Source organism: Falco peregrinus, chromosome 9, assembly GCF_023634155.1.
Source record: "Falco peregrinus isolate bFalPer1 chromosome 9, bFalPer1.pri, whole genome shotgun sequence".
Taxonomy (NCBI): Eukaryota; Metazoa; Chordata; class Aves; order Falconiformes; family Falconidae; genus Falco; species Falco peregrinus.
Window position 1 is genome coordinate 27,338,226 of NC_073729.1, and position 27,407 is coordinate 27,365,632.

The 27,407-nt window shown below is 38.9% G+C and overlaps 1 protein-coding gene across 3 annotated transcripts; it reads right to left on the bottom strand.

The window, feature by feature from the left end:
• Nucleotides 1-6,840: 6,840 nt before the first annotated feature.
• Nucleotides 6,841-27,178, bottom strand: ZNF831 (zinc finger protein 831). Of its 3 annotated transcripts, none has more exons than XM_055814511.1 (6): nucleotides 26,965-27,178; nucleotides 13,570-17,848; nucleotides 12,552-12,694; nucleotides 10,724-10,887; nucleotides 9,890-10,041; nucleotides 6,841-8,641 (listed from the first exon to the last, which is right to left on the bottom strand). In XM_055814511.1, exons 2-6 carry the CDS (start codon nucleotides 17,842-17,844, stop codon nucleotides 7,784-7,786), a joined length of 5,592 nt encoding a protein of 1,863 aa, XP_055670486.1. In that variant the 5' UTR covers nucleotides 17,845-17,848; nucleotides 26,965-27,178; the 3' UTR covers nucleotides 6,841-7,783. The 3 variants fall into 3 exon arrangements, with proteins under 3 accessions (XP_055670486.1, XP_055670485.1, XP_055670487.1); XM_055814510.1 differs by lacking the exon at nucleotides 26,965-27,178 and adding an exon at nucleotides 22,321-22,472; XM_055814512.1 differs by lacking the exon at nucleotides 26,965-27,178 and adding an exon at nucleotides 22,251-22,349.
• Between the last annotated feature and the right edge of the window lie 229 nt (nucleotides 27,179-27,407).

Sequence of the window (27,407 nt, forward strand, 5' to 3'; positions counted from 1 at the left end):
TGACCATCCTGCCTTTGTTCTTATTTTCAAATCAAAGTTCCAGATCAAAAAAATCCTTTTTATATAATCTCTTAAGCTTTATAATATTGCACAGGATAAGGCTGCTTTTTTATGTTTTGCTTAGCTGTATTTACTTTCTTGCTTCTGGACGACTAGTGATTTGAGGTCTGAGACCTTTGTATCATTTCCCTTTTGAATTTTTGCTCCATTTGGAGCTAGCATAGCCCATAACTAGAATCAAAAAAGTTATGCAAAACCTCTTCATAAGAGGGACGAGTTGGAATAAAAACCACTCTTAGGCTGCAGAGGCTGTGGTGATATGTTTTATGCCCATATTGCCTTCCACTTGAGGAGCTCAATGCAAATTACTCTCTGTAAGCAATGGGAATATTAAGAGGCATTGTAGAGTTAGTGGTCAAATTACTTTTTAAGAGGTTTAATTTTCCCTGTTCCTCCTTCCAGCCAACACACATAAACGTGTATGTGCATATAACTATCTAAATTGCTGGTTGTGCCAATCTCATAATTGCATTGGTACATACAGGTTTCAAGATCTGAGCTATTATAGCCCTGGCTTAGCTTCCCAGTAAAGTATTCCTCTCTCAGACTGGTTTCCTAACATAGGTAGGAACAACCCTGGCTCCCTTTCCCCTATTTAATTGCTAACCTAGGTTGCTGCCAAAGCATGCTACGGAAATAAATTGTGTTCCTTTCTTTTTGCCTTAACCATTTTGATGGAGAGGGGGAAGTTTCTGTAACGGCTCCTTTTTACAGAGGTGAGATGACAACAGCAGCTCATCTGAATGACCCTGTCATACTCTCAGCCATGTATTTGAGACAAAATGCTTTATTTAGGAATGTACCATGAAATGAGAAGGATGTTTTCAAGAAAAATCTGAATATGATATGTATAATGAAGAATGATAAATTATAGAAAGATTTTTAGATATCAACACTGACTATAGCTCTATCAGTATAAAAAGGGTGGAGAGGGCTGTTGATGTGACCTTAATTTTGCCACATGAATACCTCTGTAATGTGTAAGAGGCTTTGCTTTGCATAGGTTAAGTATAATTCAGAAAGATACATTGAAGCCTGACTCCATAAAGGTTCAGCTGTCTATGTTTGTCTAGAATGACTGACCTCATTAGCAGTACTACTGAACCTAAGTAGCATTCAAAGACATCTGGCAAACGAGCACAGTAGGTTATGAAACACAGCTCCCATGGCTTTCATCCAATTGCTCGTTCTGTTAATGACATAAGAATCTTTGAAGAGAATCAGAGTCCAGTATATCTGAACTAGCTCACTCTGAAACACTTCCAGTCATTGCTGGATTAAGTACAAACTCCTGATATTATATCCAGTGTGGTACTTAGAATTGCTTGTTTTGTCAATCAGTGAAACAAAAACATGCTACAAATGCATATACACAAAACCTGTGATGCGTAAAAAACTGGATTATGGATTAATTATTTGACTGTATTAGAAACACCTTGTTTTGTTTTGGTTTTTAAACCCTAACAATTGTTAGGGAGTGATAATGAGACTTACATAGTGGGTTTTTGAAAGCCAAAACAGTCTATACACCCATGGCACAAGAATCCTTTTTGACTACTTTGCAAAGCACCCACAAATATGCTCAAGTGAGTCCATACCTTGTTTAATTTGCTCTTGTAATTATTCTAAACTTAAGCATTAAATAAATACAGGTCATATTTAAGCAGTTGTCATGAGTAGTCAATACGTACATTGATTTTGCCTGTGAGAAAGAAAACTACTTTTTTACATTTGAGTACTGTTTAAGCTTAAGAGAATGGTTTATAACCAAACTATGGTAACATGACAGTTCCCTGGAAGATAGAGTTTTTAAGTTATGTGCTTCTACCTGACATTTATCTGGTTTCATCAGAACACTTTAAATGTGCTGTTAAAATCTCATAGTATTTAAAGTAAAAAAAAAAAAAAAAAAATTGGCATTTTCATCCATGCAACTTTTGTGGAATACTAATGGTAAATGAAAAATACAAGCTAGGAGTCTTAATCTGCAGTCATCATTCCATACAAATCCTTAAGGTAAAATTAACAGTTTAACAAAGCTACTTAACTACATGAAAATTATTATAATATAAACACTCATGAATGGGAACAAATTTGGTTGTGTATATAAAACATAGGCAGCATACAAACCCAGCTATACAATTTGCGAGTAACGCAAACCAACTGTGTTTGGGCACCGCTCTGTGTGCGTCAGGGCGTGTGTGCCGCCACAGAAGTACTAAATATTTCAGGCATTGTGTTTTGGGGAGGCTATTGACAAACAAGAATTTATTAATATCAGAATAATATTATACTCTAGTGGGTTTGTATGGAGAGGTTTTGGTAGCGGGGGGGCTGCAGGGGCGGCTTCTGTGAGAAGGTGCCAGAAGCTTCCCCCACGCCCGGTGGAGCCCGTGCCAGCCGGCTCCCAGCTGGACCTGTCACTGGCCACGGCTGAGCCCATCGGCCACGGTGGCAGCGCCGCTGGGGTAGGAGATTTAAGGGGGAAAAAAATATCTGTGCGACACAAAATTGCAGCAGAAGAGAGGGCTGAGGCGGTGTGAGAGCAGCAGCCCTGCAGCCCCCAGGTCAGTGAGGACAGAGGCGGGGGGGCTCCAGGCACCGGAGCAGCCATTCCCCGGCAGCCCGTGGTGAAGCCCCTGGCAGGGCAGGCCGTGCCCCCAGCCCACGGAGCCCACGGGGGAGCAGATCCCCCCCCCCAGCCCGGGGAGGGCCCCACGCCAGGGCAGGGGGTGCCCAAAGGAGCCGTGACCCGTGGGACCCGCGCTGGGGCAGCTCCCGGCAGGGCCCACGGAGGGACCCGCGCTGGGGCAGCGTGTGAGGAACCGCAGCCCCCGGGAAGGGCTCCCGCTGTGGCAGCGTGTGGAGGACTGTCTGGAGGACTGTCCCCCGCGGGAGGGACCCCGCGCTGGGGCAGGGCGGTGTGGGAGCCCTCCCTGTGCGGGGGAAGGAGCCGCAGGGACAGCTGTGAGGGACTGACCCCAGCCCTGTCCCCCTCCCGGTGCTGCTGGTGGGGAGGGAAAATCCGAAGTGAAGTGAAGACCAAGAAGGGAGGGATGGGAGGAAGGCCTTTTAAGATTTTGTTTTTATTTCTCATTATCCTACTCGGATTTGATTGGCAGTAAGTTAAACTCATTTCCCCCAGTGGAGCCCGTTTTGCCCGTGACAGTGATGGCTGAGAGCTCTCCCTGCCCTGACCCCGACCCACGGGCCTGTCGCTGTACGTTCTGTCCCTGCCGGGCTGAGGGGGGCAGGGACAGAGCGGCTGGGGGGGCGCGGGGCCGCCAGCCAGGGTCAGCCCACCCCATGTACCTATAATAAGAAAAACTAAGTTACATGCTTGGTTACTCCTTAAATGGGAACCTTTTCTTAATATCTGGTTTATAAGCTGCAAATTAAGCCCATCATTTCATGTCCTCCCAGAATGGATATGGAAGACAGATGACTACAATAGTCCTCCCTACTGAACTTTTTTATGCATATTCCCTTATTTTTCGCTTCTGATAGTTGGCCAGGTCTTGTTATCTTTTCTCATAAATTGTGTATTTAAGGCATATCTTTATATTTGTTGGTGATCTCTGGGCTTGATCTGGTTGGTTCCCACCCCTCTCACCCCGCCTTGTGTACGAGTTGGGGTTTGCCAGGCAAATCACTGAAGTATTGATAATTAATAAGATCTAATATAAAAGTTTGAAACAGTAAGGATCAGTTTGTTCATATCTAAAGAGGAAGAATCGGAAACTTCCACTGATGTGAAGTCTATTTGAGTACATGTAGGTGTTGAATATAGATCTTAGTGATCAGCAGTCCTTATTCATTTGCTGTCTTTGATGAAGAAAAAAGTTGGTGAGATGCATTCATGTGCAAAGGAATTTCAAATTTGCTTATAGCAAAGCAATGATCCATCAGAACTGCTCTGACTTTGAAGGATAAAGAAACACAGATTTTCCTCTGTGCCTGGTGCCCTCATGTGGCTTTGATGTTCAGCTTCTTGCAAATTAATTGAAGACATCACTGCATGGCTGACACTTTTGCTGTGTAAAAGGTGGGGAATGATTTGCCTGTATAGCCTTGTCTGTTCTTCTGTGGCTACAGCATCTTCTGGAAAGCCAAAATACACTGTTTGCCATATGGCCAGTTGGATTTGGATGTGTGAAATCCTTGAGCTCCCTAACTTAAACCAAGAACATTTCTCACAATCCTCACACACTGACATATGTGATTCAGACCTTACTCTTCCAAGGGCTGTTAAGGCTAAAAGGAGTTGTGCTAAAGTCACAACCTTCTGTAGCAATACTGTTAAAAATGCTGCCATAGACCTGTTGGTGCTTGTAAAGAACTACGATTTTTTGGTTTAACTCTAACATTAGGTCAGATTTTTATACTGTATACTCAGCTAAAATATCACAAATTACTTCTGTGAGGAAATAGAGTTTTAAATGTACTTTCACAGCTAACCTCAAATTGTCCCATTTTTCTTCCAGCTACAGCTGTAGTATGACAAAGAAATATCTATATTTAATGCTGTAAAATATACCACAGGATAAATGTTTCTATGCACAGCACTTCTGCATCTGTCATTAAAATATTTCTAAATTACTGATTTAGAAACTCCACTTTAAAATGCAACATTTAGCCACAAACATTATGCAAAAAACTTCATATAGCATATTCATCACATGTCCACACATTACAATAATAAAATTTTTGCACAAGCAAGAGGTGAATACAGCTGTGGAGGCTGCTGGTGTGGTTTGATGCAATGGCTTTCTTGTACTGTGCTTTCTAAAGGTTGCTGTCGAAGCTTTTCTTTACAGCTGGATCAGATAGATTTAATAAGTATGGAAATTTTCCATTAGCTTTAAAATACTATAAATTTTTAAGAGACTTTTCAGAACTTTGAACATTCTGAAATTTTGCTTTGTCAATTTTTTTGATGGAATGTCAGAGAGTTGAAAATTCTGATTAAAAATTGAAAACCCCCACTTTCATGTCATCCATACTACTGTTAACAAAGATATATAGGGAGCTGGAAAATGAAGATGGAAAAGATCTGAAGCTAAAACAGCTGAAACCAGGCATATGCTTTGTTGTTAATATGATTATCTAATGAACATACTCATGCGAGTACCTGTGCGACAGCAGTCACACAGCCTTCAGTAAAGCTTGGCCAACGGTATTTCTGGGAACACCATGACTTGGATATCTCTGTAAGCAGTGCATTTCCTTTGTTCCTGCCTTTTCTACAGATTCAGAATCCAGGTGTAACCTTGAGTGATTCTGTCAAAAAAAAGTTCCAAAACTGAATGATTCAATATTGTGGCTATATTAATGGCATGTCCTCCACCTTCCTCCTTCCTCTTTTCTTCCTCTTTTTCTCCCAGTTTGGAGATATAATAGTGTACTTCTTTGTATTCACATTGTTTAAATTCTTGAGCCTTGGATTCACCCAAATACCTCTCCAGTTTGTCTTGGAGCACAAATACTACAGAGCAAAAAAGATTTCAAGAGTTTTTTCTTTGACATTTCTTGTCCTTGTGATACCAAACCTAGTGAAACTTACCGTATTAGTAATGTTATCAGCATTTTTCTTGCTAGTAATCTAACTCAGAAGTTTCCAGAGTAACATGTTAGTTCTTCTGCTAAGGTTTGAGGAAGACTTAAGAAATTTAGCGTAATTGCTATTAAGAATCAGTAAATGGTAGTATGCTTGAACTATATACTAGTGCATGCACCAAGATCTTCATGTTTCATCTTTATTAAGATAAAATAATTTAACAGGATAAGGAGAAAAGTCTAATATAAGAACAATTTACAGCTGTATCATTCTGTTCATCTCTATGTCAATCAACAAAATACAGAATTCACACAGCCTTGTGGTCCACCGTCGCTGGTGCCTATATGCCTGTTCTTGCTGAGCACTGAATACTAAACTTCTCCAGCTCAGGAGGCCACTACCTCACCTTAGCCCCTCATTGTGCGGTGTGTGGAGACAGACAGACTTCTGTAAACCTCAGTTTTACCGTCAAGTGTAGCAAAAGAACAGATTCACAGGGTTCTGTATGTCTGAGCTGCAAATTCTCACCATAACCCAACAGATTGGTTGTAATACCATTGTTATAAAGCCCCAGCACTTGGTAAATGAGAAGTAAAGCAGGAGAATAAAAATGCACAATTCCTTAAGCTAGTATTCCTCAATTTTTTTCCTTGCAGTCCTGATACCAATTATTGGTGTAATTGATGTAATATTGTAACTTCTTTAGAAAAGGAAAAATATCTTTCATGATTTATCCTCTATTGTGGAAGATAGGGGTTTTTTTCCTAAGTTTGTTGGTTTGGGGTTTTTTTACACATTAGAATGGGGAATTGGTATTTTGATCATGATTTTTGTATTCTGTACCAACAATAAAATTATGAAAATAATTTGAGGCTAAAGGTGAAGCTCTGTATGGACAACCTCAAGTCTTGGCACGTTTGTAAGACATCTGAAAACACAAGAACTGCATGGGACTTGTTCTATCTCTGTTAGCTGTTTTGGCATCTTTTTGCACATATGCATTTATTTTTCTCATGTAGTATACTAGATTTCTTTGTAAGCATGAGCTATATAAGCTTACCTGTGCATGTTTAAAATAAAAGCAATTCCAAATATCCCATGTAGGTTAATCTATAAAACCCTATGTATAACTCACAATATAAGAAGTATGGAATGTGACTATAATGTAGAAGTGGCATGTTTTTAATGTTGATCAGTTTAATCAAGCAAGTGAGTAGACTTGGTCAAATTAAAATATCTCATTATTTATTCACATAGAAACCAGTAAATTTTAGGATTCGTAGCACAAAACTTTCTGTTAAAAAAAGAAAGCAATCTATGCCATATAGCTTCTTTACTCTCAATAAAATAGCATCATTGCAGTTAAATTTAAGATTACAATAAAAATGGAACATTCCAGATTACATCAGTTGGAGCACAATGTGATGAATATAATGTGAAAATCCTTGTCAGAAATTTTACAAGGAGATATCAATAGCTAACACCCATATTCTCCGACTAGAAATCAAGAATATTTGAGCAAATCTTGGCATAAAAGGCACAAAACACAAAGCAAAGCATGCTTGTGTCATTTGTCACAAAAAAGCATTAACATTTGTGCAACATGGAAAAAGGTCAGCATTTTTCCAGACTCTTCCAATATCACAGATACTTAGGGAACAGATCTTCCCCTTAATGCCAGTGTGTCACTCCCAGTACAGATGGCAGTGACTGAAAAAAAAAAAAAAAAAAAAGAGTATCTAGAAGAGAATACATCCATAGCCTTCCAGGAAATCTTAGCTCATGTACTGAGGACGCTGCTGTTATTGTATTGTTGGTAGTAAATAAACACACTGCAGCCTTTTAATAATATAGCCACTGGCAGCTAGCACTTGTGGGAATTACACACGACTGGTAAGAATGTTAACAATGCTGGAAACCCCTCATAAACACAAGTTTACCACTTGCACTTAAATGTGTGATGCCAGCTCCCTCTTTGCTTCAAATAAGCTTTTTTGAAAAAGTTTGAGTCCTTGAAAGAAAGGACTCCTCAGAAGAGAATGCTGCCTATTGCACAGAGGAATGGCTTTTCTGATTGTAAGGTGCTTCAGAAATACAGATCAAACATCCGTGGTACTTCCTTCTGTAATGGGCCATCATATAAACATCTTGTTAGCAGCCTATCTGCTATATTTCTATAACAAGCCTATCTTCGTCATCACTGCTAGTGTCATCGTACTCAACTCTGGTTTGCTTCCTCATCATCTCTAAACCTCTCTTTTTGTACGTCTTGGAAGGCGTTGCAGAGCAAGTCTTGAACTCCGGGGACCTGGGAGTAATTGGGGGCTTTTTAAAGGTGGTAGTAGTAGCTGTTCTGTGTGGCTTTCTGGAGCTGTTGGACTGCAAGTGGGTTCCATTCTTGTCTGCACTGCCGTGAAGGTCAAGGATGTTTTGAGAAAAGTTTGCCCGCTCTGTGCATGCAGTACTGGGTAATGCAGCCCTTGGGACTGACTCAGGGAGAGACTCAGCTTTTGAGCCAAATAAATGTGAACATGCAGGCTGGGAACCGGGAGCTGAGTTTTCTTTTGGAGGCGAATATGTGTTTTCTTCAGCTGGAGGTTTCTCATTTCCCGAGGCCTGGATCACCGGGTCTAACATACCCAATCTTTGACTCTCTGACTCTACATTTAGTATGTTTTCCTGGCTTGTTTCTAGATGTAAGGAAAGAGGACCAGTAGTCTCTGAGTTTGTGCTGTCAAGTTTGTCACCTGTGCCTGAATTTGTAAAATCAGAAGGGCAAGACCAAAAAGAAGATGCCATTGAGTCACTGTGAACATTTAGCTGTGACTCCCCTGGTACTGATCGCTGGTGCACAAGCGGTTGTGTCACTAAACAGCAGATTTCCACATCGCTGCTGACTTGCTGCACGGCTGTATTGACGGTGGGTGAAAAGGAATGAGCTGTCACAGAGATTTCCAGGGGAGCTGTAATGTTCTGAAATGAGAAGTTTGTTCTTGTGTGTTTCCTGATTTGCCCAGAAATGTCCTGTAGAAATTAGGGAGGGGGAAAAAATTTACATTTAAGTATTTCAATCCAGAGAAATTCCATCCTTCATAAAAGTGCAATGGTAACTAAGCTGACTATATCAGTAGAAAAAATTTACCTCTACTATAACTCACATCAACTGAGTAATTAAGCATAATATCAACCTTTATTTATACAACTTTGATTATATTTGTACTCTTTTTATTTATTTTTTTTCTTCAGACCAAGTTACTCACCCCTCTTTTGATGAGAAAACTATTTTTTTCTCCCAATGTCTGTGGGAGGCGTAGTAAAGGATGTATTTTTTTCCTTAGGTTTGGGTTTGGTTTTTTTTCCCTTTGGGTAGGTGACAGACCATGCCAATAATTTATAGATTATAGGACTTAGGGGTTTCAAGCTGCATTCTTATGTATTGTCCAGGATGATGTTCTTTTCATTAAGATATTTTAATATACATATTGTGACGGTGTTTGTGCAGTGTAGGGGAAAATCTTTGTGATGAATATGTAAGAAATATTGCAATGTCTGAGGATTGGCAAGAGATGCAGGAAATAAAATCACTTATTACATTCCTAAATATGATACTGCTTCTGCTACATGAAGTACCAGTGCTCACGCTACATAACAGCAGTCTGGCTCAGTACTTTGTGTCTTCAAGTGCAGCCGGCAGAAGTCCAGGGAAAAGTATAATTAGGATAAGCACAGAATGCTGCCATGAGCTGTGCTGACACTGCACACAACAGCATCATTTGCAGCACATGCAGATGTGTCTAAGGACCCCTCTCACTAATGCAGCTGTTGGTAGCATTCAAACCACAGCAGCACTGCCTTCCAAAAGGGCTAAAGAAATTCAGTTGTGATGCTGGATACACGCTCTTCCCACCGTTGTGTGGCCATTACCACCCTCCTCACTTTTCTGATTTCAAGCTTACTGTCTCTGTCTCAGGACACTGCGCTGCATCTACTGGCACCCCCAACATCAGTGCTAATCAGTCCTCCGACAATAAGGACAAGAAATATCCTTTTTGATTGATGCAAGTTTAATTGTTCTTTTAAAAAAGCTAATTCTAACATAAGTAAGTTTTAATTATATTTTAACCCCAAAAAAACTTTAACACATCTTTAAACAAACGCTGTGACACAAAGTAGTCTCAAATTAAACTTCAAACCAGCTGAATATAATTCAAGTTTCACCAATATCTTTTCTTTCAACAGAAAGTAATACATGAATTAAGGTACAATACCTACTTTTTTATCCATTTTGTCTTTTTGTTTAACATGGTTTAGATTTTCAGTATGGGAAGATATTCCTGAGTTATTCTTTCCTTCTTTTTTCCTTCTGCGAAGTGGCTTGTCTGAGGTGGAACAAGGTGTGTCTTTTTGCTGGTGTAGGTAATTTTCTATTGAAAAGAAGTTGAAGAAACTTTTACTTTGATATTTACTTCCCCCCCATGCTAGACCTTACTAAATTTCACAACATATCACTGGAATAGCTTCTATGTTTTTATTTTTTCTATAAATCTTTATTCAAAGCCTGATAGATTTTCTCATTTATTTCTACGTGTTTGGTTTGGGGTGTTTTTTTATTGTCCATTACTGTCCTGCAAAGTAACGGCTATTCATATCTGCTATGAACAAGCCCAAGGTACTGTGCCCGCTTCCAAGATGGTTGTGGCATAAACATCATTTGTGTTAATACTGCTACTTAAATGGGGGGCTGGTCATTGAAACACAGAAAGCAAGTCATCACACCAAACTTGTTTTATACTGCAAACATACTGTCTTGTTTCAAAAACTGATAAAGATCCATCTTAAAACTGTCTAGGCTTCTAGTGGAAGGTTATGTGTTTTTCAAAACCTCCTAACTGTCAAATTCACCGATGTAAGTAAGTGTATGAAAGTCACGGTGCATTCAGTTCTGAAAATGTGCAAGATTATTGTATTTTTATTCACGGAACATGCTAAAGGACAAAAGTGGTTTTGCAGTTCCGTGTGGAACAGGTTTATATCAGAGATACTGCTAGCGTTCATTCTCTTACAAATTAAACATTCAATACATTAAAAAATATCCAAAATACTTACCTTGTACCTTTGGTTGAGGAGAATGGCACTTCTTACTAAATTTACAGGGTTGTGATGAACAGCCCTTTTTCAAAGCATCCAGTGTTCCATTTGGAAAACAATGCCGCTTGCTTAGTTGGCTCATTTTCAACTGAGCATATCCATGCACGTGCCTCCCTCTGTACCTGCATTGCCAATGGCATTGAATGGGTAAACAAGTACGTGTGATTTAAAAGCAGCCAGAGTAGAACAATAACACATCATCAGGTTTAAGTCTAATAGCAATTTACTACTGTGAAGATGTTTACGTTGACTGAAAAAAAAATCAGGATTTTAGGCAAGAGACCCACAATTATTTAATTATTTTTTTTCCTTGGTAGGATTCAGTAAATCCATGGTTTGCTAAGAGAAAAGGGTTCAGCAATAATAGATCCTTTTTCCTATACCTGGAATTTTAAAATAACGTATTTCGTAAAGACCTGAATCGCACAGGAATCACCCGAGATTGCACTGTTGTTGGCTTTTTTACTTTTCACTTCTTATGTGCCACCTATTCATTATCACTAATGAACAACATAACTATTTCAATTATTTAGGGAACTGGCACTGACTAATCCAACTCTGCTTTGTTTTCTACTCTAGCTAGATCTTACTCTTCATGACTGAGACCAAAGTACATTGGCAGGTCCCATTCCTACATCAATAGAATCAGTCACTATAGACAGAGTAATGACTAAATCTAAAAAGGCATGCTTATTCGGGTGTTTGGTGTATGAGAAAAATATATTACATTTCATAATTAACAGTTTGGCCAGTTAGCTACTAATATGTATGACCTGAGCTTTCAGGACCCTGTTCTTAATTGAGTCCCTGTCCTTATTTGCTATAGCAAATAAAGAAACTGTGAGAGCAGCAGGGGAAAAAAAACCAAAAACCAATGATGAAATAAAAAGAACACCCAAAAACCAAACCAGAAAAAAGTCATAGAAGAATGTCACTAGACTGAACAACATAGACCCGAGTCTTCTATTTTTGTTCTTACGATTCTTCAAAATTGCAGTACTGCTTGCCAAACTCGTCATGGTGATTGAGTTACTGACACTGGTTTGTCCACAAGGAAGGCACTCTGTCTGATTCTGGTCATGAAATAAAATCAGAAGGTTGTATGCACACAACGTGTTTCTTCTTGAAGCAATTAATCAGACATTCTGCTGCCCCACACTCCTGAAAGACTAGAGGCTAAATCTTCCACTGATACGATCTCCCATTAAACAAGGAGAAACTGCACTGATTGATACAATGTGCCTTTGACAGTGTTATACTCAAATTCTTCCTGCTTTTTATTTAAACCAAATGATCCTTTAAACTAGATGGGTTTGTTAGATTGTCTCAGAACCTGATATTTATTCTGCATTCTCTTGTGAATACAAGTTCAAGATATAGATCTTCTGAGGACAAAAGGGTCTTCTCGCACACTGCTTTTAGCTGTAACAGGATTAAAAAATGAAGTATTTTGGTTCCCTTCAAACAAAAGTAATTGCTGACAGTTTTGACAGATAAGAATCATATCTCAAGCATAATAAGAGTCAACTGGCCAGTCATCATCTTTCTTTGGTATATGTCTGGTCTGCTTAGAAAAGTCTGTTCCTGATAACACACAATATATTGACGTGTTTTATAGTTCACCTTTGTGGAACCTTTGCAGTCTGGGAATAGCTCTTTCTGAAATTTATTTTTTCCCCTCATTTTGACAAGGTTGGATTTTGGGGGTGACTTCATATTGGACTTTTTACACCCTTTTAGCAAAATCATGTCTGTATCTAGGCAAGCTGAAAACCATATTCCTTACCATTTTGGGGTGACTTTAATCTTTTTCTGTTTGTGGCTCCTCTTGAGTTTTTTTGTTGAGACTTTTTCCTTTTTGCAAACAACTGTTTTCTGCTTTTGCTCTGAAATATTTTTGAAAGCACCACCAGGAGCTGCCGAGCTTAACTGTTGAAAATATTGGGAAAAAGTTAAGTACATGAAAATTGTGAATCACATTAACTGAGAGATTGGAAATCTACACTCTTTTTAAATAGCACTGAATAACATAGCAGTTAAATAGCACAACTCTGATTTTTTCCTAGAATTTGTCTGTTAGTTTTTTCTAATCGATTTGTCCATCTACTTTTATAAAATCAAACAACTCACTGCTTTTGTGGATCTATATAGAAATAGTGTATGTTCTTTTGTGTTCTTGTTCCTATATAAAAAATAAGCTTAGTCTTACAGAGCTGTTCTAGGATCTGTACAGATAGACCAGTCTACCTCCACTTACCTAAAACACCTTCCAAGCCTTAAACACTTTACAGGATATTAATGCAATTTTGGTTGATATTTCAGTGTATCTAAAAGATAAGAGATCCAGTACATAGTCTGTCTTTGACTCCAAGTACCTCCAAGCATAATGAAGTCTTGACATTAACGGTCTACTTCAGTCCTACTCTAATTCAAATATTCATTTAAAATTAAAACAGTGAGATATATACGCTGTTACAGAAGGATATAAATACAGAAGAATATAAAGTATACTCATAAGGGGAAAAATCAAGAAATAGAAATACACTTTTCTCACTAGACAGCATTCCTACTGAAGTTCTCAAGTGAAAGAAACAAATATTTGCACAAAAGCATGTATTTTTCATGCATTGAATGAATGTAACTTCTCTTATAAAAAACTAAATTGTTAATTCTGTATCAAAAAATGTCTGTAAATGTCCATAAATATAGTTTAGATAGTTCTTTTATTTTTCTAAGGGGGTGGGGGGGTGGGGGGTGTCAGACAATTACCCTCTTGAGAAAGGAAATAGGGTTATTAACATTACCTCCTGCACCTGTTGTCCTTTAGAAAGGGATGAAATCAATGTCTTTAAACTCCTGTTTGTTAAGCCGTATGCCACAGTCTTGCTAATATTTTTCATTTTGAAAATAGAAATATCGTACTTTGACAGTGTGCATTCATTGCTAGATTCCTTGTGGCAGGTGTGCATGGAGGAATAAGCAGAGTCCGCACTCCCCTTCTGCTCAGCAGGCAGAGGAAGGCTTCTTGTTAAACAACACCAAGTTAATCGAGGTTCAGCATTTAGTGATGGGAAGGTGCTCTTCATGCTTGATACTGTTAAACCTCCAGAGTAGCAAGTCAGATTATTGTGGGGTAGCACTGGGAATTCTTTACAGTGAGTGGTGAGAGTGTGGCAATAATAAGTGCCGAAGGAATGGCAAAAATAAGTGGGGTTGTCTGTTGAGCTCTGAAAATGCTGCATGTCCTGCAGTGTTGGTGAAATGTCCTTAAGGATGAATGGACTTCCACCTGCGTCCCCTCCCATGACGGTTGGCTCCGCACCCTCGCTAGAAGCTGATGTCATTATCAAAGAGTCACTTCCTGAGCAAAGATGATGTAAAACCTTTCTCTCTTCTTTAATGTCAGCTGATATTAAAAAACTACTTGTATACAGAGAAGTAAAGCATATTTTCTTCTTTGGGGTCTGTGTAGAGGAAGTAGTTATGCTCATCCACTTCTCTTCTGTTTGCCTTTGATAATTTAATCTATTTTTGTTCTGTTTGTTTTTCCAAGCATCTCTTACAATATCCTGCTGCCTGCAGGTTTGGTTATAAAAGCTGTTATCTGCTGTGGTTAAGGTATTTGTTGTTTCTGACTTGACTGGTGAACAAAATACTGGAGTTTTCCAGTTTGCATGTACATTCCATCGTAGCTCTCCTTTGCTGGCCTTTTGTCTCACTTCAACTTTTGAAGGAGACCAAAACACATCATTAGAAGGAGAACTGAGTGATCCACTGCTGGAAGAGCAGGGGGTGTTGCTTAAAGCGTCTGTCACAGATGTGCAAGGTGTAAACTTCTGTTCTGAACTAAGCACAAGTGACACATCTGAGGCTCTCCTGTCTTGCGGCAATTTAAGGATATATTTTGGAGAAAAGGCATTTTGTTGTGGGACTGAATTTAAATGACCAGATTGCAGATGATGAATTTTAGAAGGCAGGTCAACAGCATTGTCATTGGAAAATGGTACTTTCGCTCCTGTTTTCTTAAGACAGGTTTTGACATCTTCATCTGTTGCATTGTGCAAGGCAAAAGAGCTGCAATCACTTCCCCTTAATTCAGGCCCTAAAAATGCCACAAATGAAGCTTTTGAGATACCTGCTGCATGTGAAAGAAGGTTAATATCACTATAATTAAGAGCTTTTGTGGAGAGTTCGCTTGTTTTCATATACTCTACATTCTCAGTGCCTCCAGTGGATTCATTAATTCCTTTGCTTAATTTTTGCTCTTCTGCAGTTCTGGAGAATTTCACTGGTGCTGCGGGAAGACACTGAGTGCTAGTGCAATAGACTCTGTCTGCATCAGTTTCTGCATTGTTTTTGCTGCTGGGACTAGGGCAAGACTTTGAAATAATGTTTTGTGTCTTCTCCACTTCAAATTTCAGCTTTTTTCTTTCTGACGGTAAAGTCTGGGATTTCCCTGCAGCTTCTGTGTTGTTGCAATGGACCCACAGGGGCATCAGGGCATGCTGGCCCGTTTCCTTATTCCTGCTATGGTTTCCATAATTGTTTGATGTGCTCTCACAATCTGATTCCAATGGACTGGATTCTTTCCCAGGGCTTGGTTTTTCCCATTTGGTACTCTGTACTGGCAAGCAGTCATTGTTCCTGCTGTTAGTGTTCAGCTGACACTGAACATTTTGAAGCCTGAGCTCGCAACTGCTTGGAGCTAGCACTGTGCTGCTGCCAGCTGTGTACTTCTCCGTGTCACTGCCACCAAGCTCTTTAGAAGTTTTGCTCGTTACGGTACGTGCACTAGCATTTACCGAATGTGATGTCTCCATTAGGTAGGTTAAGGTCTCTGCAGTTTTCCTGGGGGACACATTCTGTAGGATACGATTACTGTTACCACAGGTTTCTGATTTACCAGTGTTTAAACCTGTCGTCACAAGGGAGGAGAGACTGTCAGTGACAGAGCTCCTGCCATCTCTTTCCTCAGTAATTTCAGTACTGCTGACTGATTCCTTTGAATCAGGAGTGAAGCTTGTAATATCTGTAATCTTATTCCCCCTTTGTTTAATTTTCTTGGCATTTTGACTGCTTTTCATTTTTTGGTAGATTTTCTTAAACGTTTCATCTCCATACATTTGCCATTTTTCTTGAGAGAACATCTTTAACTTCCTTTGACTGGGTTTCTTATTTTTAGCACTGATTACCTCTCCAGCCCCAAGCTTTTGACTTCCTTGCAACTCCTCTGACAGAGGAGGATGATCAGCCACATTACTTAGTGGCACATCATCCACTGCTGTTTGTCTGACTAGAGCTCGGGGATGGCTATTAGGAAAATCCACCGAATTTGCAGCAAGATTGTTGCTAGGCAGCAAACCAGCAGTGCCTGTATTTACAGACTGCTTAGTAAGAGAAGGAGGCTTTGAGCAACCTGCTTTGTCACGGACCATTCTTGTGCCCTCCACAACTGGCAAGGAGTTGCTCCGTGTAACTGGTGTGGTGTCTATCGTTGTGGAGAACTGGGTGGGAACGGAATGAAAAAACATTGGCTTGCCTTTTTCTAGGGGTGCAAAGGTAGATTTTGCTGAACAAAGGAAGAGATTCTTTTTCCTATTTACATCACAAGTTCTGATGTCAAAATGGAAAGAGTCTTTGTATGTATACGGCATTGGCAGGTCAATGCTGCCCTGTTTCGAAAGGACAGTTTTTCTGGGCCTGACGTTGTCTAACTGGGTATCATCCACCACACTTTTGTTATGAGAGATAAGCTTTGAAATGTGTTCTTCCAGCCTCTTTTTCTCGAGCATCAAGGCTGTAGCTTTCTCAGCTGCCTCTGGCTTGGCGCTGCTTCTGAAGGCACACCTTAAGCTGCTGAAGGCGTTTTCATTTTCCAGTTCAGTGCTGTGTTCATAGAGACTATGCAACGGGCTGGATGATGCCATCTGTTGTTCTGTACTATCAGAGCGTGACAGATACCCTGAGTCAGTGCTCTCACACTTCTTTAGCTTGCAGTCAAATGGCTTATAATCCCACTGTTTTTCCCAAGAGGTTGCCTGCTGCCTTTGCAACTGAATATGCTTATTGGCAGTTGCAATTCTTTGCTCCTGTATCTTCTCTCTCTGGCACTGACCATTTGGCAAAGCTCCTGGAGATGATAAACTTTGAGGTTCTCTTTCAGGAACCCCCTGATTAGCCTTTGAACTAAGGGACTGATTTGTTGTTTCTTGATTTTCTGAAGCAAATGGTGAATTGCTTGTTGCTGGCGGTGAAAGGTCATGAAGTCTCTTGGTGTCTGTTACAGCACTGGTCTCTGAACTCCTTTGCTTCATTTGCATCCCCTTGTCTTCACAGGTGCTACTAAGTAGTTTGCTGCCTTGCTGTGAGGTGATGCTCTCTGTTGATTTCTCATTTTGCTCCAACACACCACTGTTGTCAGAGTCTGAGGGAAGTCTGGTATTGTTGACGTGTGTTTGAGTTCTTCGGTGTTTATACAAATTGCTTTGAGTTTTAAATGCAATACCACAGGTGGTGCATGGAAAGGGCCTTTCTCCTGTGTGCGAGCGAATGTGTTTCTCAAGGACACTTGGCTTCAAACAATCTCGTCCACAGTGTTTGCAGATATATTTCCCAGCTTTTTTTGATTTTCCTGGGCTTCCAATAGATGCATTTACACAAGAATTGGGCGGTGATAAAATTGGTAACGTGCTCACTATGTTCAGTGTTAGCGTTTGCCCGAGTTGTTTCTGAAAAACGGGCTGAGGCTGATCTGTGCCTTCTGAAGGAACAAGTCGGTTCAGGATTAGAGGTATGTTACTGCTGTCGAGATTCACACAGCTCCTGCCAGTCACTAACTGACTGTTTGGCTGAAAGCATCCTGCCTGGACGGGCTGGTACAGCGGTATGGTAAGGGCTTTTAGGTACACAGGTTGGGACAGAGCTTGTTCCTGCTGAGGAATCACACTGCCTTGACTGAGATCTGAAGAACCCTGCACAGGCTGAAGGGAAGAGGTTGGGACTGGTCGATCTGCTAGTGCAGCTGTAAAGCCAGGCTGCTTCTGTGCCTCCATTTTAAGAGTTATCTGCCATATGCTCATGTATCTGTAAGGCAGGGGAAACAAAACAAGTAGGAAACTTCAGATAGCAAAATAAAACAAAAATACTTTCAAAAACTGCTGGACTGGGAAAGCTAGCAGTTAATAATATGATGTATCTTGTATACAGGCATTGTACAGACAATAATACATTTTCCAATTAAATTGATTCATCTTTCAATTCTTAGCTAGGAATTAAAATTTGGTACAGTGTAAAGAACATTAAACATTGCACTTAAAACCTACAATAAGTACTAAGTATTAAAACTACATCTGAGTATCAGAGTTGCAAGTGGAGGCTCTCAGCATCCCAAAAATAATATTTGTTTCATTTCTTGATTTCTTTTTTCTGATTTTGATTTTGTTTCATTTTCTTGAACCATATTCCCATTCCATATTTGTACCATGTTTTTTAATTTAAGAATTTACCTTTATAAATGTTAATATAGATACAGAGAACAATCAGGGTTAGAAGGGACCACAGGAGGTCTCTCTAGCCCAAACACCTGCTCAAAGCAGAGTTAGCACTGAGGTCAGGTGAGGCTGCTCAGGGTGCTATCCAGTCTGGTTTTTAAAACTTCTGAGGATAAAAACTTCACAGCTTCTTTGAGCAACCTGTTCCAAACACAGGACATTAAACATGGCTGTGTTATTATCTGTGTTTCCCCAATTTAAATGGGCTAAGACTAAACACATTGCAATAAGTGATGCAAAATGAAAGTAGGTGAACAAAATGAAACTGATGTTTTACAAGTGAGATTTACATAAATATGGACAAAGCAGAAAAGATGGTATCATAGGAAAATAATGGAATAAATTAAAGCTGTCTTTTGTGCAGCCCTAATGAATTTTGTCTAATTAAAGGCAGTATTATGGTATACTGCTAATTTTTAGATGCTTTTGATGCCAGATGAAAACATTTTGTAGACACAGCGTTTGGAAAAAGTGAACCTATTCTTATGAAATCTGTCCAAATACATTCAGGGTTGGTGCTGGTACAGACTACTTATTTTAACAAAAATTTGTTTTGTCTTTTTCTTTCTTAGAAACAAACTAGGAAGCTATTAAAATAAGATAGTTTAAAATTATCTTTGGAAGAGTGGATAGAGGCATCAGCATAACCTCTTTTATAGTTTGGGTGAAAAGTAGGAGATATGTGAATGTTTATTCACATTCTTACTCAGCTATTCTCACAGCTCTGTATCCATTGGCTGTTATGAATAATAGGCGGTTCTTGTGCAAACCGTCATAAAAACCCCGTCTGCAATATAATAATCAGTGGCTAAGTGTGAAATCTGCAATTTGTTGCCTCACTGCATAATCTGTAGTGGTGCTTCTGTACCTTCCATGGACCATTTTAACAGGTAATCATTACTGAACAACAGTAAAAAAATTATTTATAAATGTTGTTTGATATTTGGACGGGTACCATATCACACACACACATACAATGTTACTGGTCTTCAAAGCAAAATCTCTGTTGCTTGTAGTTACTGAGAATTTTTGAAATAATACATGCAATTGTTTTTGAGTATTCCTCAGTTACTGTTAGAGCAGCTAATAAAGCTGGTAAGTTGATATAAAGTTGGATGGAGATTCAAGCAAAGTTCTGTTACTTCACAGCTAAAAACAAGTGACCTACATCACATGAAAAAATGGGAAAATAACTTTCTATTAATGATCAAATGGAACAGGTTGAGGTCAATAAGTTACGTGCTCAGTACTAAATGTAATTAGCATCTTAACAAATAGACTAGGAATTCAGGTAGTTTTCATATTAAGTATATCGGGGGAAAAAATGAAACTGAAAGATAAAGCAACCCTCTTGGTTATCAGTCTTCTGCAAAGGAAAAAGTTTTGTATATTAGGGTATTGCCTTTAATCTGACTGATGATTTCATCCCTACATGTAGTTCACAATGCAACTGTAAATAACTGGCTCCTTGAGCAACAGAAAAGTAATGTACCAAGAACCCAGTAGCTATTACTCTGCACTTCTCACTGCACCACTTCTGGAAGTTCTGTGGCTGGCTGGCAACTTCTGTTTCACAGCTAAGGTTTCTTCCAGTTTGTCTCTGATCTGCTTTGCTTATTCCAAGAATTGGAAAAGTGGAGAAAACATCAGCAATGCAGTCCCTGGGATGTGTTCTCTGACTTTCCTTCTGGTCATGAGCAAGGCCATTAGCTTCTCTGCGTGCATTACATGCGTCAGCAAAACTGCTGAGGAGCCACTGAGGAAACCGAGAAACTTGCTACCAACTGCAGGGATCTCAGGGCTGGGCCGTTTATGGGAAAGGTATCAGTGCCTGGTGGGATTCTTTGCCTTCACCCGAAGATTTGAGTGTAATAAAAATCCCAGAAAACAACCCATAAAAAGACCTGATCTGAGCACAGCAATGTGTTAGATTTTGCCTGTCCTCTTTTCTCATTAATTTTATAAATAAAACTGTTATCAAGCATGCACTTCTCTTGTCCACTTCAGACATTTCTATATGGAATGATGACTTAAGTGGCTTTATAATACAGGTGTTGACTATACTGATGAAAGAATGTTAAAAGAATATGGTTTGTTAAAGGAATTATGATCTATATTATGCAGTGTGGTTAGCACTGTGGGATAAAAGTAGATTTCTCTAATTTGCAAAGTGAGGTTATAGACATTTCAAGTCCATTTAAGATGGTTCTTAAGCTATACAGTCACCTTAATTTATAGCAATTTAAACACAGCATGCAATGAAAACAGCAGCAAGTGATAAGACATAAGCCAATGATATTAAGCATGCAGTAGTTTGTCCAAAGATGTGCAAATAAAGAAGTGTCAAGGGGACAAAAATATGCTACAGAGACAAGGCTCAAAGAGAAGTGAAGTCTGAATACCACGGAGCTAGAACATCGAACAAGCACCACATCATACGAAACAAGTCACAGTATCTATGCTCCCCTCCTTCCCCCAAAGAAAAATGTGGAAACACAGAATTTATATTTCCACCTCGATAAGCCTGCTGCAGTGTCACAAATTATGTTCTCTCTTTGAATCTCCTCATGTGCATGCAGAGTTGCTGGGCCCTTCAAGGCCAGCCTGTAAGTTAGTAGGACTAGTGGTGGACAGATGTTTTTAATACGAATCCTGTAGTTCCAAATTACCAGACTCTCTGTGTAATTTTGCTTATTCTATTAAGTTTCTAGGGCCCAAAATACGGTGTTATTCTGAGAATCATTTCAGTGCTGTGTAATGTTCTACAAAGAAAATACCTAATTGATTACAGAAAATTTAAAGGAAAGTTTTAACGAATGCTCAACAATTAAACTAAATGGTGATACACAAGCTCATTACTTTTAAGAGTTTAATGATACATTTCTACCAGCTGTGGTAGTTTGCTGCTTTTCACAGCAAACAAAGGATACTTTCTTCCCAAGTGAAACTTCTGTGGCTTGTATTCTACTCTGGCAAATACGATCATACTTTTCACATCTGTTGTTTTCTACCAAAAAAAGCCACTGTATTTCATTGTACGTTGACAAAAATAGCTTCTCTCAAAGTAATTCTACCCCAAGGCTAATTCTGGGAAGTACTTGCCTGAAGTAGAAAAACTTCTTTTGTTGGTTACCCCCCAGGCTGTGGTACTGAGCATCAACCTGATGTCCTGAGCTCAATTTGTAACTTGTGGCATCGAACTACTAGTATAAAAACTTTATCCTAATTAGATAAGGAAAAATTTCCAATAAATTAAACTAAAACCAGGATTTGGCCAGTCCAACATTTTCTGAATTAGTTTCTTTAGCTATCAAAACTGGTCAACAAAAATTCCATTTAAATACAATTCTTATGCTCCTGGTTTAAATTATACTTTCAGGTACACGCCATAGGTAAGTGTGTGGAACACTGAAAAGTCAAAAAGTGGAGTAGTGTCAGACAACAAATCAGTGTAGCAGAGACTGTCTTATTCTATATGCAAATATAAAGTATTCTTATAAAAGGGGGTGGTGTAGAAACTCATTTTAAATCCAATGTGTTCCTCTTTTTCTATATAATTTTTTTCCTGAATTCCAAATACATTTTCTAAAACTTGCTTCATTTTATCAGCACTATTATAATAATCTTGGATTATACAAGCTAAAGATTTTTGTCTTCTGCATGGCATGTATAAAGGCACTGGCAACTCTCCATCATTGTTAATAAAATCATTAAACATGTAACTACTTATTTCCTGCACTTACATAGAATTTTTTGACACACCATTGAGAGGAGCACCATTGTTTTTAAGCAGATGCAGTGCTCAATCCCCTGGCTTGGTCTCCAGGTATCATCTGTAGACATGGCAGAGTGAGTTTATTTTTGTACCACACAGAAGCAGCCTTTCAACATTCTGAACATACATAATTATGGTATATTATACTAGAAGTCCCTACCTTAAATGTAATGCCAGAAAGCATACAGAAGTGGAATCCTCTAGTCTGTAAATAATTTTAGCTCACGTACCTTTTATTGAGCCAGGCATTTCAGCAAAAGTCTCATTTCTGTCAATACTTGATGCAAGCAGAAACAAGGACAAAGACTTGAAACAGATTAGAAGTAGGAAGTTGGGTTTCTCTTTTTTTTTTTTTTACATTGGTGTCACAGTAACAACCTTCAAAAAACAGGAAGAGATGAAACAGAAGAAAATGAAGTAGCATTTCAGTCTCTTCGTATCCTGTATCAGTATTCATGTAGGAACCTACAAGCAGAATCAGCTGCCTTTGAAACGCAGGTGTTTCGTACACTGCATTATGTTGTGCCATTCAGTGACATACGCTGATGCAATGGTAGAATTTTTTCTTTATACCCCTAAGGGTAATTTGATTATAACTTTAGAGTAAAGCTCTCTCTTAAAATGTGTTGGAAAAGAAAACAGTGGTGGAGAGAAGATACTTGCTACATATGAAATGTTAAACTTACCCAGCACGGGTATTACCCACCAGCTGCTTCTAACAGTGCCCTGCGGTGGGGTGGAAAGCAGTAACCAGCAGGGAAAATACTTCAGGAATGTTACAAGTGTTTAGGTCACGCTCAACAAACCTCCCTAAAGTTGTTAAAAGCTGTAGGGAGAACAGCATAGGGGACAGTCAAGAGAAGTAAAAAGATCTTTTTAAGAGATGCTGTTTGTGGGTTGGCTTCATGAAGAGCCTTCAGGTAAAGCAGTCAGCAGAGCCAGGGTGGACGGGGGTGGGGGGGTGGGGCACAGCAGTTCCTTATGCTTGCATAGAGATTCCAGCTTAGGAAGTGACACCCAAAAATAGATCAGTTGAAAAGAGAAAGCAAAAATCACTTAAATTTCAAATAGAACTAATGCAGCGTAATACTGGTCCTCTGTGTTAAGTGTACAGTTCAAATTACTTTCAGCCACTGCAGCAACCTGTTCATCCACACAAATGGGAAGGATCACAGAATGCTTTTTACATCTTTACACCTCTTTACAACATGGACTGGAATGGCTACTTCCTCCACTGTTATGAGACCAGGTAAATCGCAAAGTGGAATATGCATTCCCTATAATATTACAAAATCAGCATATCTGGCCTGTAAAAATTCCTTAGGCACACTGCATTTTGGAAGGTGTGGCTTTTGATCTGGCTGTGGGGAGCACCTGCCCAGTTCAGACAGCTGGAGCCTGTGTGGTGTAAACTGGGTAGTGGGGAAACTGTAACGCAATGACTGTCCGATACCCGCTGCAGTGGAGGCCTTTCTTGTAGTAATTCAGATGATGGACTAACACCAGAGGTGTCGATGGATTTTCATCCTGCACAGCTTTATTGATCTTGGAGAGTTTTGCCCGTTGTTTGTATTGCTTTCAGTTTGTTCCTGGACCCTGCTTTAGTAGGCACCTAATTTTGGAGGTGTAGAAATATTTCTTATTGTTCCTGTCTTTCCTGCCTGTTATTTAGTTATTCAGGGGGCAAAAAAGCTCTTAACAGGGCCTAGTATTGTTAATTTAAATCCTTCGAGTTTCTATTATTCCCTGAAATGCTCCCAGTAATTGGTAATGGCACTGCAAATGCTTAACATCAGCCAATCTAGAAAACTACTTGACACTGTGAACTGCTTTTCAATGACTCATGCTGCTGATCTGCAGATTCCTTCTGTCCATATGGGTAAAACTATATGCAGCAACTAGTGTCAGCTCTGCTGGGAGACACTTTCCTAAAGGAATGGATTCTTATATATAGGTGAGATCTTCTGGAAGATTATTGCATGCTACAATCAACAAACTAATGGAGACAAAAAGATGCACGTCTTAGAACAGAATCCTGGCACGAATCAAACCATACAAACAGATGATTACGGGCATTTTAAGTAACCAGTCAAAATCAGTTTCTCTTCAGTTTTATCACATACCTGAAGTCCATTATAATTTATTCCACTTTGAGACTATTATTATCTGAAGATAAGGTGAACTTACTTAAAAGGGACACTTGTTTTAAACAGTACTAATAGTCCCAGCAGTATGCTGGAACTAAGTAACAACTTATATAAACATATTTAAGTTTTTTAAATCATTATTTAGAATACTCAGTAACATATCAAATTCTAAAGGCTAAAACTGCAGACTTCTCCTGAGTTAGAGGCATTACCTAAATATAGCAAGTTACAACTAGAGCAAGTGACTGCATGAATGTTTGCCACTATCAGACAGGTTTCAGGGCTTAGCAGAATCTCTTGAAGCATGATCTAAAATCTTGAATAAGTGACTCTGGAGCCAGACTGACTCCACAGCATCCTGTGATCCTTCCCATTTGTATGGATGAACAGGTTGCTGCAGTGGCTGAAAGTAATTTGAACTGTACACTTAACACAGAGGACCAGTATTACGCTGCATTAGTTCTATTTGAAATTTAAGTGATTTTTGCTTTCTCTTTTCAACTGATCTATTTTTGGGTGTCACTTCCTAAGCTGGAATCTCTATGAAAGATTACTTACATTCAGTTAAGTCAAAAATATTATCCTGCTCAGAAAAAATCAATTAACTTCAGTTGGCTCAATATACAGCAAAATATCTATTTTAACTATGTGTGAAGATAAGCGTACTGTCAGGTACTACACAGCAAGGGAGTATGTGGTGCTACAGGGCACTTCACTCTCAATTCATGTCTCAATCAGGATTTGAGACGACAGACCCACAGACCATTGGTATACATTTCTAGGTTCCAGGAATCTGCGGGAAGAGCTCCCTCCCAGGGGTCTGAAACCCTGCATCCTTCAAAGACACCTCCAGGTGTCATTTTTAGTCAAAGGTGCAATTGAGTAATACCTATACTAATAAGGATTTCTAATATACTAATATACTAATGATAGACTTCAAAGATCCTGCCAACTACATGGTTTAAAGTACCTTACAGTACCTTGCAACCTTAAATGAAAAGAAAGTATCTTATAGGATCGTTAACTATTAATTTTTCTTATGAGGCCAATGCTGCTGAGAACAGCACACAATATCTCACTGTCAGCAGAAGATACAGATCCTGGAATTAGCATTTCCAGTCGCTAGTCTACCACTGGTGGCTAGCACAGTGTGCCAGTGTGTACGAAGAACTCCCTTGATTGACTAGACAAAACTTCTACTTAAATATTAGTACAATAAAGTAATAGTGAACCATAGGGTCTGAAATAAATTTTGGGCAGGCAGTTTAAACTACTTGTTTGACCTAAGTGTTTATGAGTGTACCTTAATGCTGGTGCTTTCTAGTCCTCAATTCAAATTAGCAAAATGGAACTGACACCTTTCCTGATTAGCCCAGAAATGACTGTTAATCTTGTTTTACTTAAAAACTATTTCTGCCTTTGCTCTTTTCTCAATTTGACTTCATACTTTGAAATGTCTCATAACAGAAGTACTGACTCCACCTTTTCACTTGTTCTTAAGGGATGTGTCTGATCTTACAAGAAGGCAAGTTCCACCACCAGTGTGCAGGCTGCTTATAACCTTACTGGCCAAGGTGAGAGCCTTAGTGCCATGCAAAATTAGACTGAAAATATATAATTCCCTGATTTTCTGAAACGCTCATAATCTTTCAATGATAGCAATTCTTGCTCAGATTCTGACTTTGGGAAATCTTGCTGCTTGTTAAGAAGTCATTGTTCCTGAAGTTTTGCTCTGCTTCCTATGTTATAAAAGTGCAAAAAAACTAGAAAACATGCTGATTGAACTTTGAAATTCTTGTGCCATCCCTGAGGACAAATATGTTTGACACTGTACTTCCACAATTACATAATATCAGAGAAATTGTTTTATTTTTTATTTTTGTAAACACTGTACCAGAATGCAGTGTTAAAACCTTTTAAGAGGAATGTGATCGGTAATACCTTTCCTTCATTCTAGAATAGCACCATTTTGATCATTATTATACAGTTTTCTATCTTTTTGATTCTCCCTTTCTTGAATATCCATAAATGAAAACATTCAAAAGGCTTAAATCAGTAAGAACACTGTTAGCTAAAATATATTATAGTGTGTAAGTAAACATTGTATTGGCTTTTTTGATCTCTTCATGCAATTTGTTTCAGAGAACATTTCCTATACTACTTCTCGTGCTGCTACTTTTCTCAGCTTCAGTCATAAGAAATGCTTTCTGATTTATTCTATGTCTTTATTTTAAATTTACCTCACTTCTTTCTAAAAAGAAACATATTTAACATATCTGTTGGTTTTGTAACACTGTTATTGGCTTCACAGTGAAAAAATTAGGATTGTTAGTGCTTAAAAAAATCTAAAAATCTCAAAGGATTTCCATTCTTTTGTCCTTTCATCTAATTTGATCCTGTGCATTTCCCTTGTTAGGAAAGAGTTAACAACCTCCAGCCAGCAGTCTGTAATCAACAGGTTGCTCTAACAGAAAAATAATAACCCTAATCCATCTTTTAAAGTTTAGGAGGTTAGACTAAATGGTGAAAAAATACTGATTAAAGCCCTCTTAAAAACAGAAGTGGGGCCAGTACTAAAATGCTTTGTGTTTTAGGAAAAAATCTTGCTCATTGCTAACTGAAAGAACCACCACATTGAAAGAATTATAAGTTTAAAATTTCTCTCTTACCACCTAAAATTTAGTTATATCTCTGTCTATATAAAATGATAACAAAACACTTGCTAACCTTTAGGTGGCCAATTCACAGGCAGGTGGAGAGGTTCGGGTCCCTGGAACAGCGTTGAAACAAAAGAAGCATCCTGTTTTCTTTTTTCAGTGTCTTTCTCTTCTCTTTTTTTTTAAGCATTTGAAAATTGAAGGGTGGGTGGTGGGGTGTGTGCAAAGAGAGGAGGGGGTGAAGTCAGCCCACGCTTGGTGTAGGAAGAGTTTTAATGGCCGATGCTGGTAATATGGTTTGCCTGCTACAGTGTCTGCACTACTGCAGCTCTGTGTGTGGGCGTAAAGAAATGACACGACTGGGTTTCAAACCATTACACTGAAGATTTGCAAACAGTTAAAAAAAAACACAACACAACCCCATCAGGCACAAATGAAAAATTATTACTTTTTTTTTCTTTTATCTTTTTCTAAGGTTTGTATGTTGTTTTTATTTTTTTCAACTCAACAGAT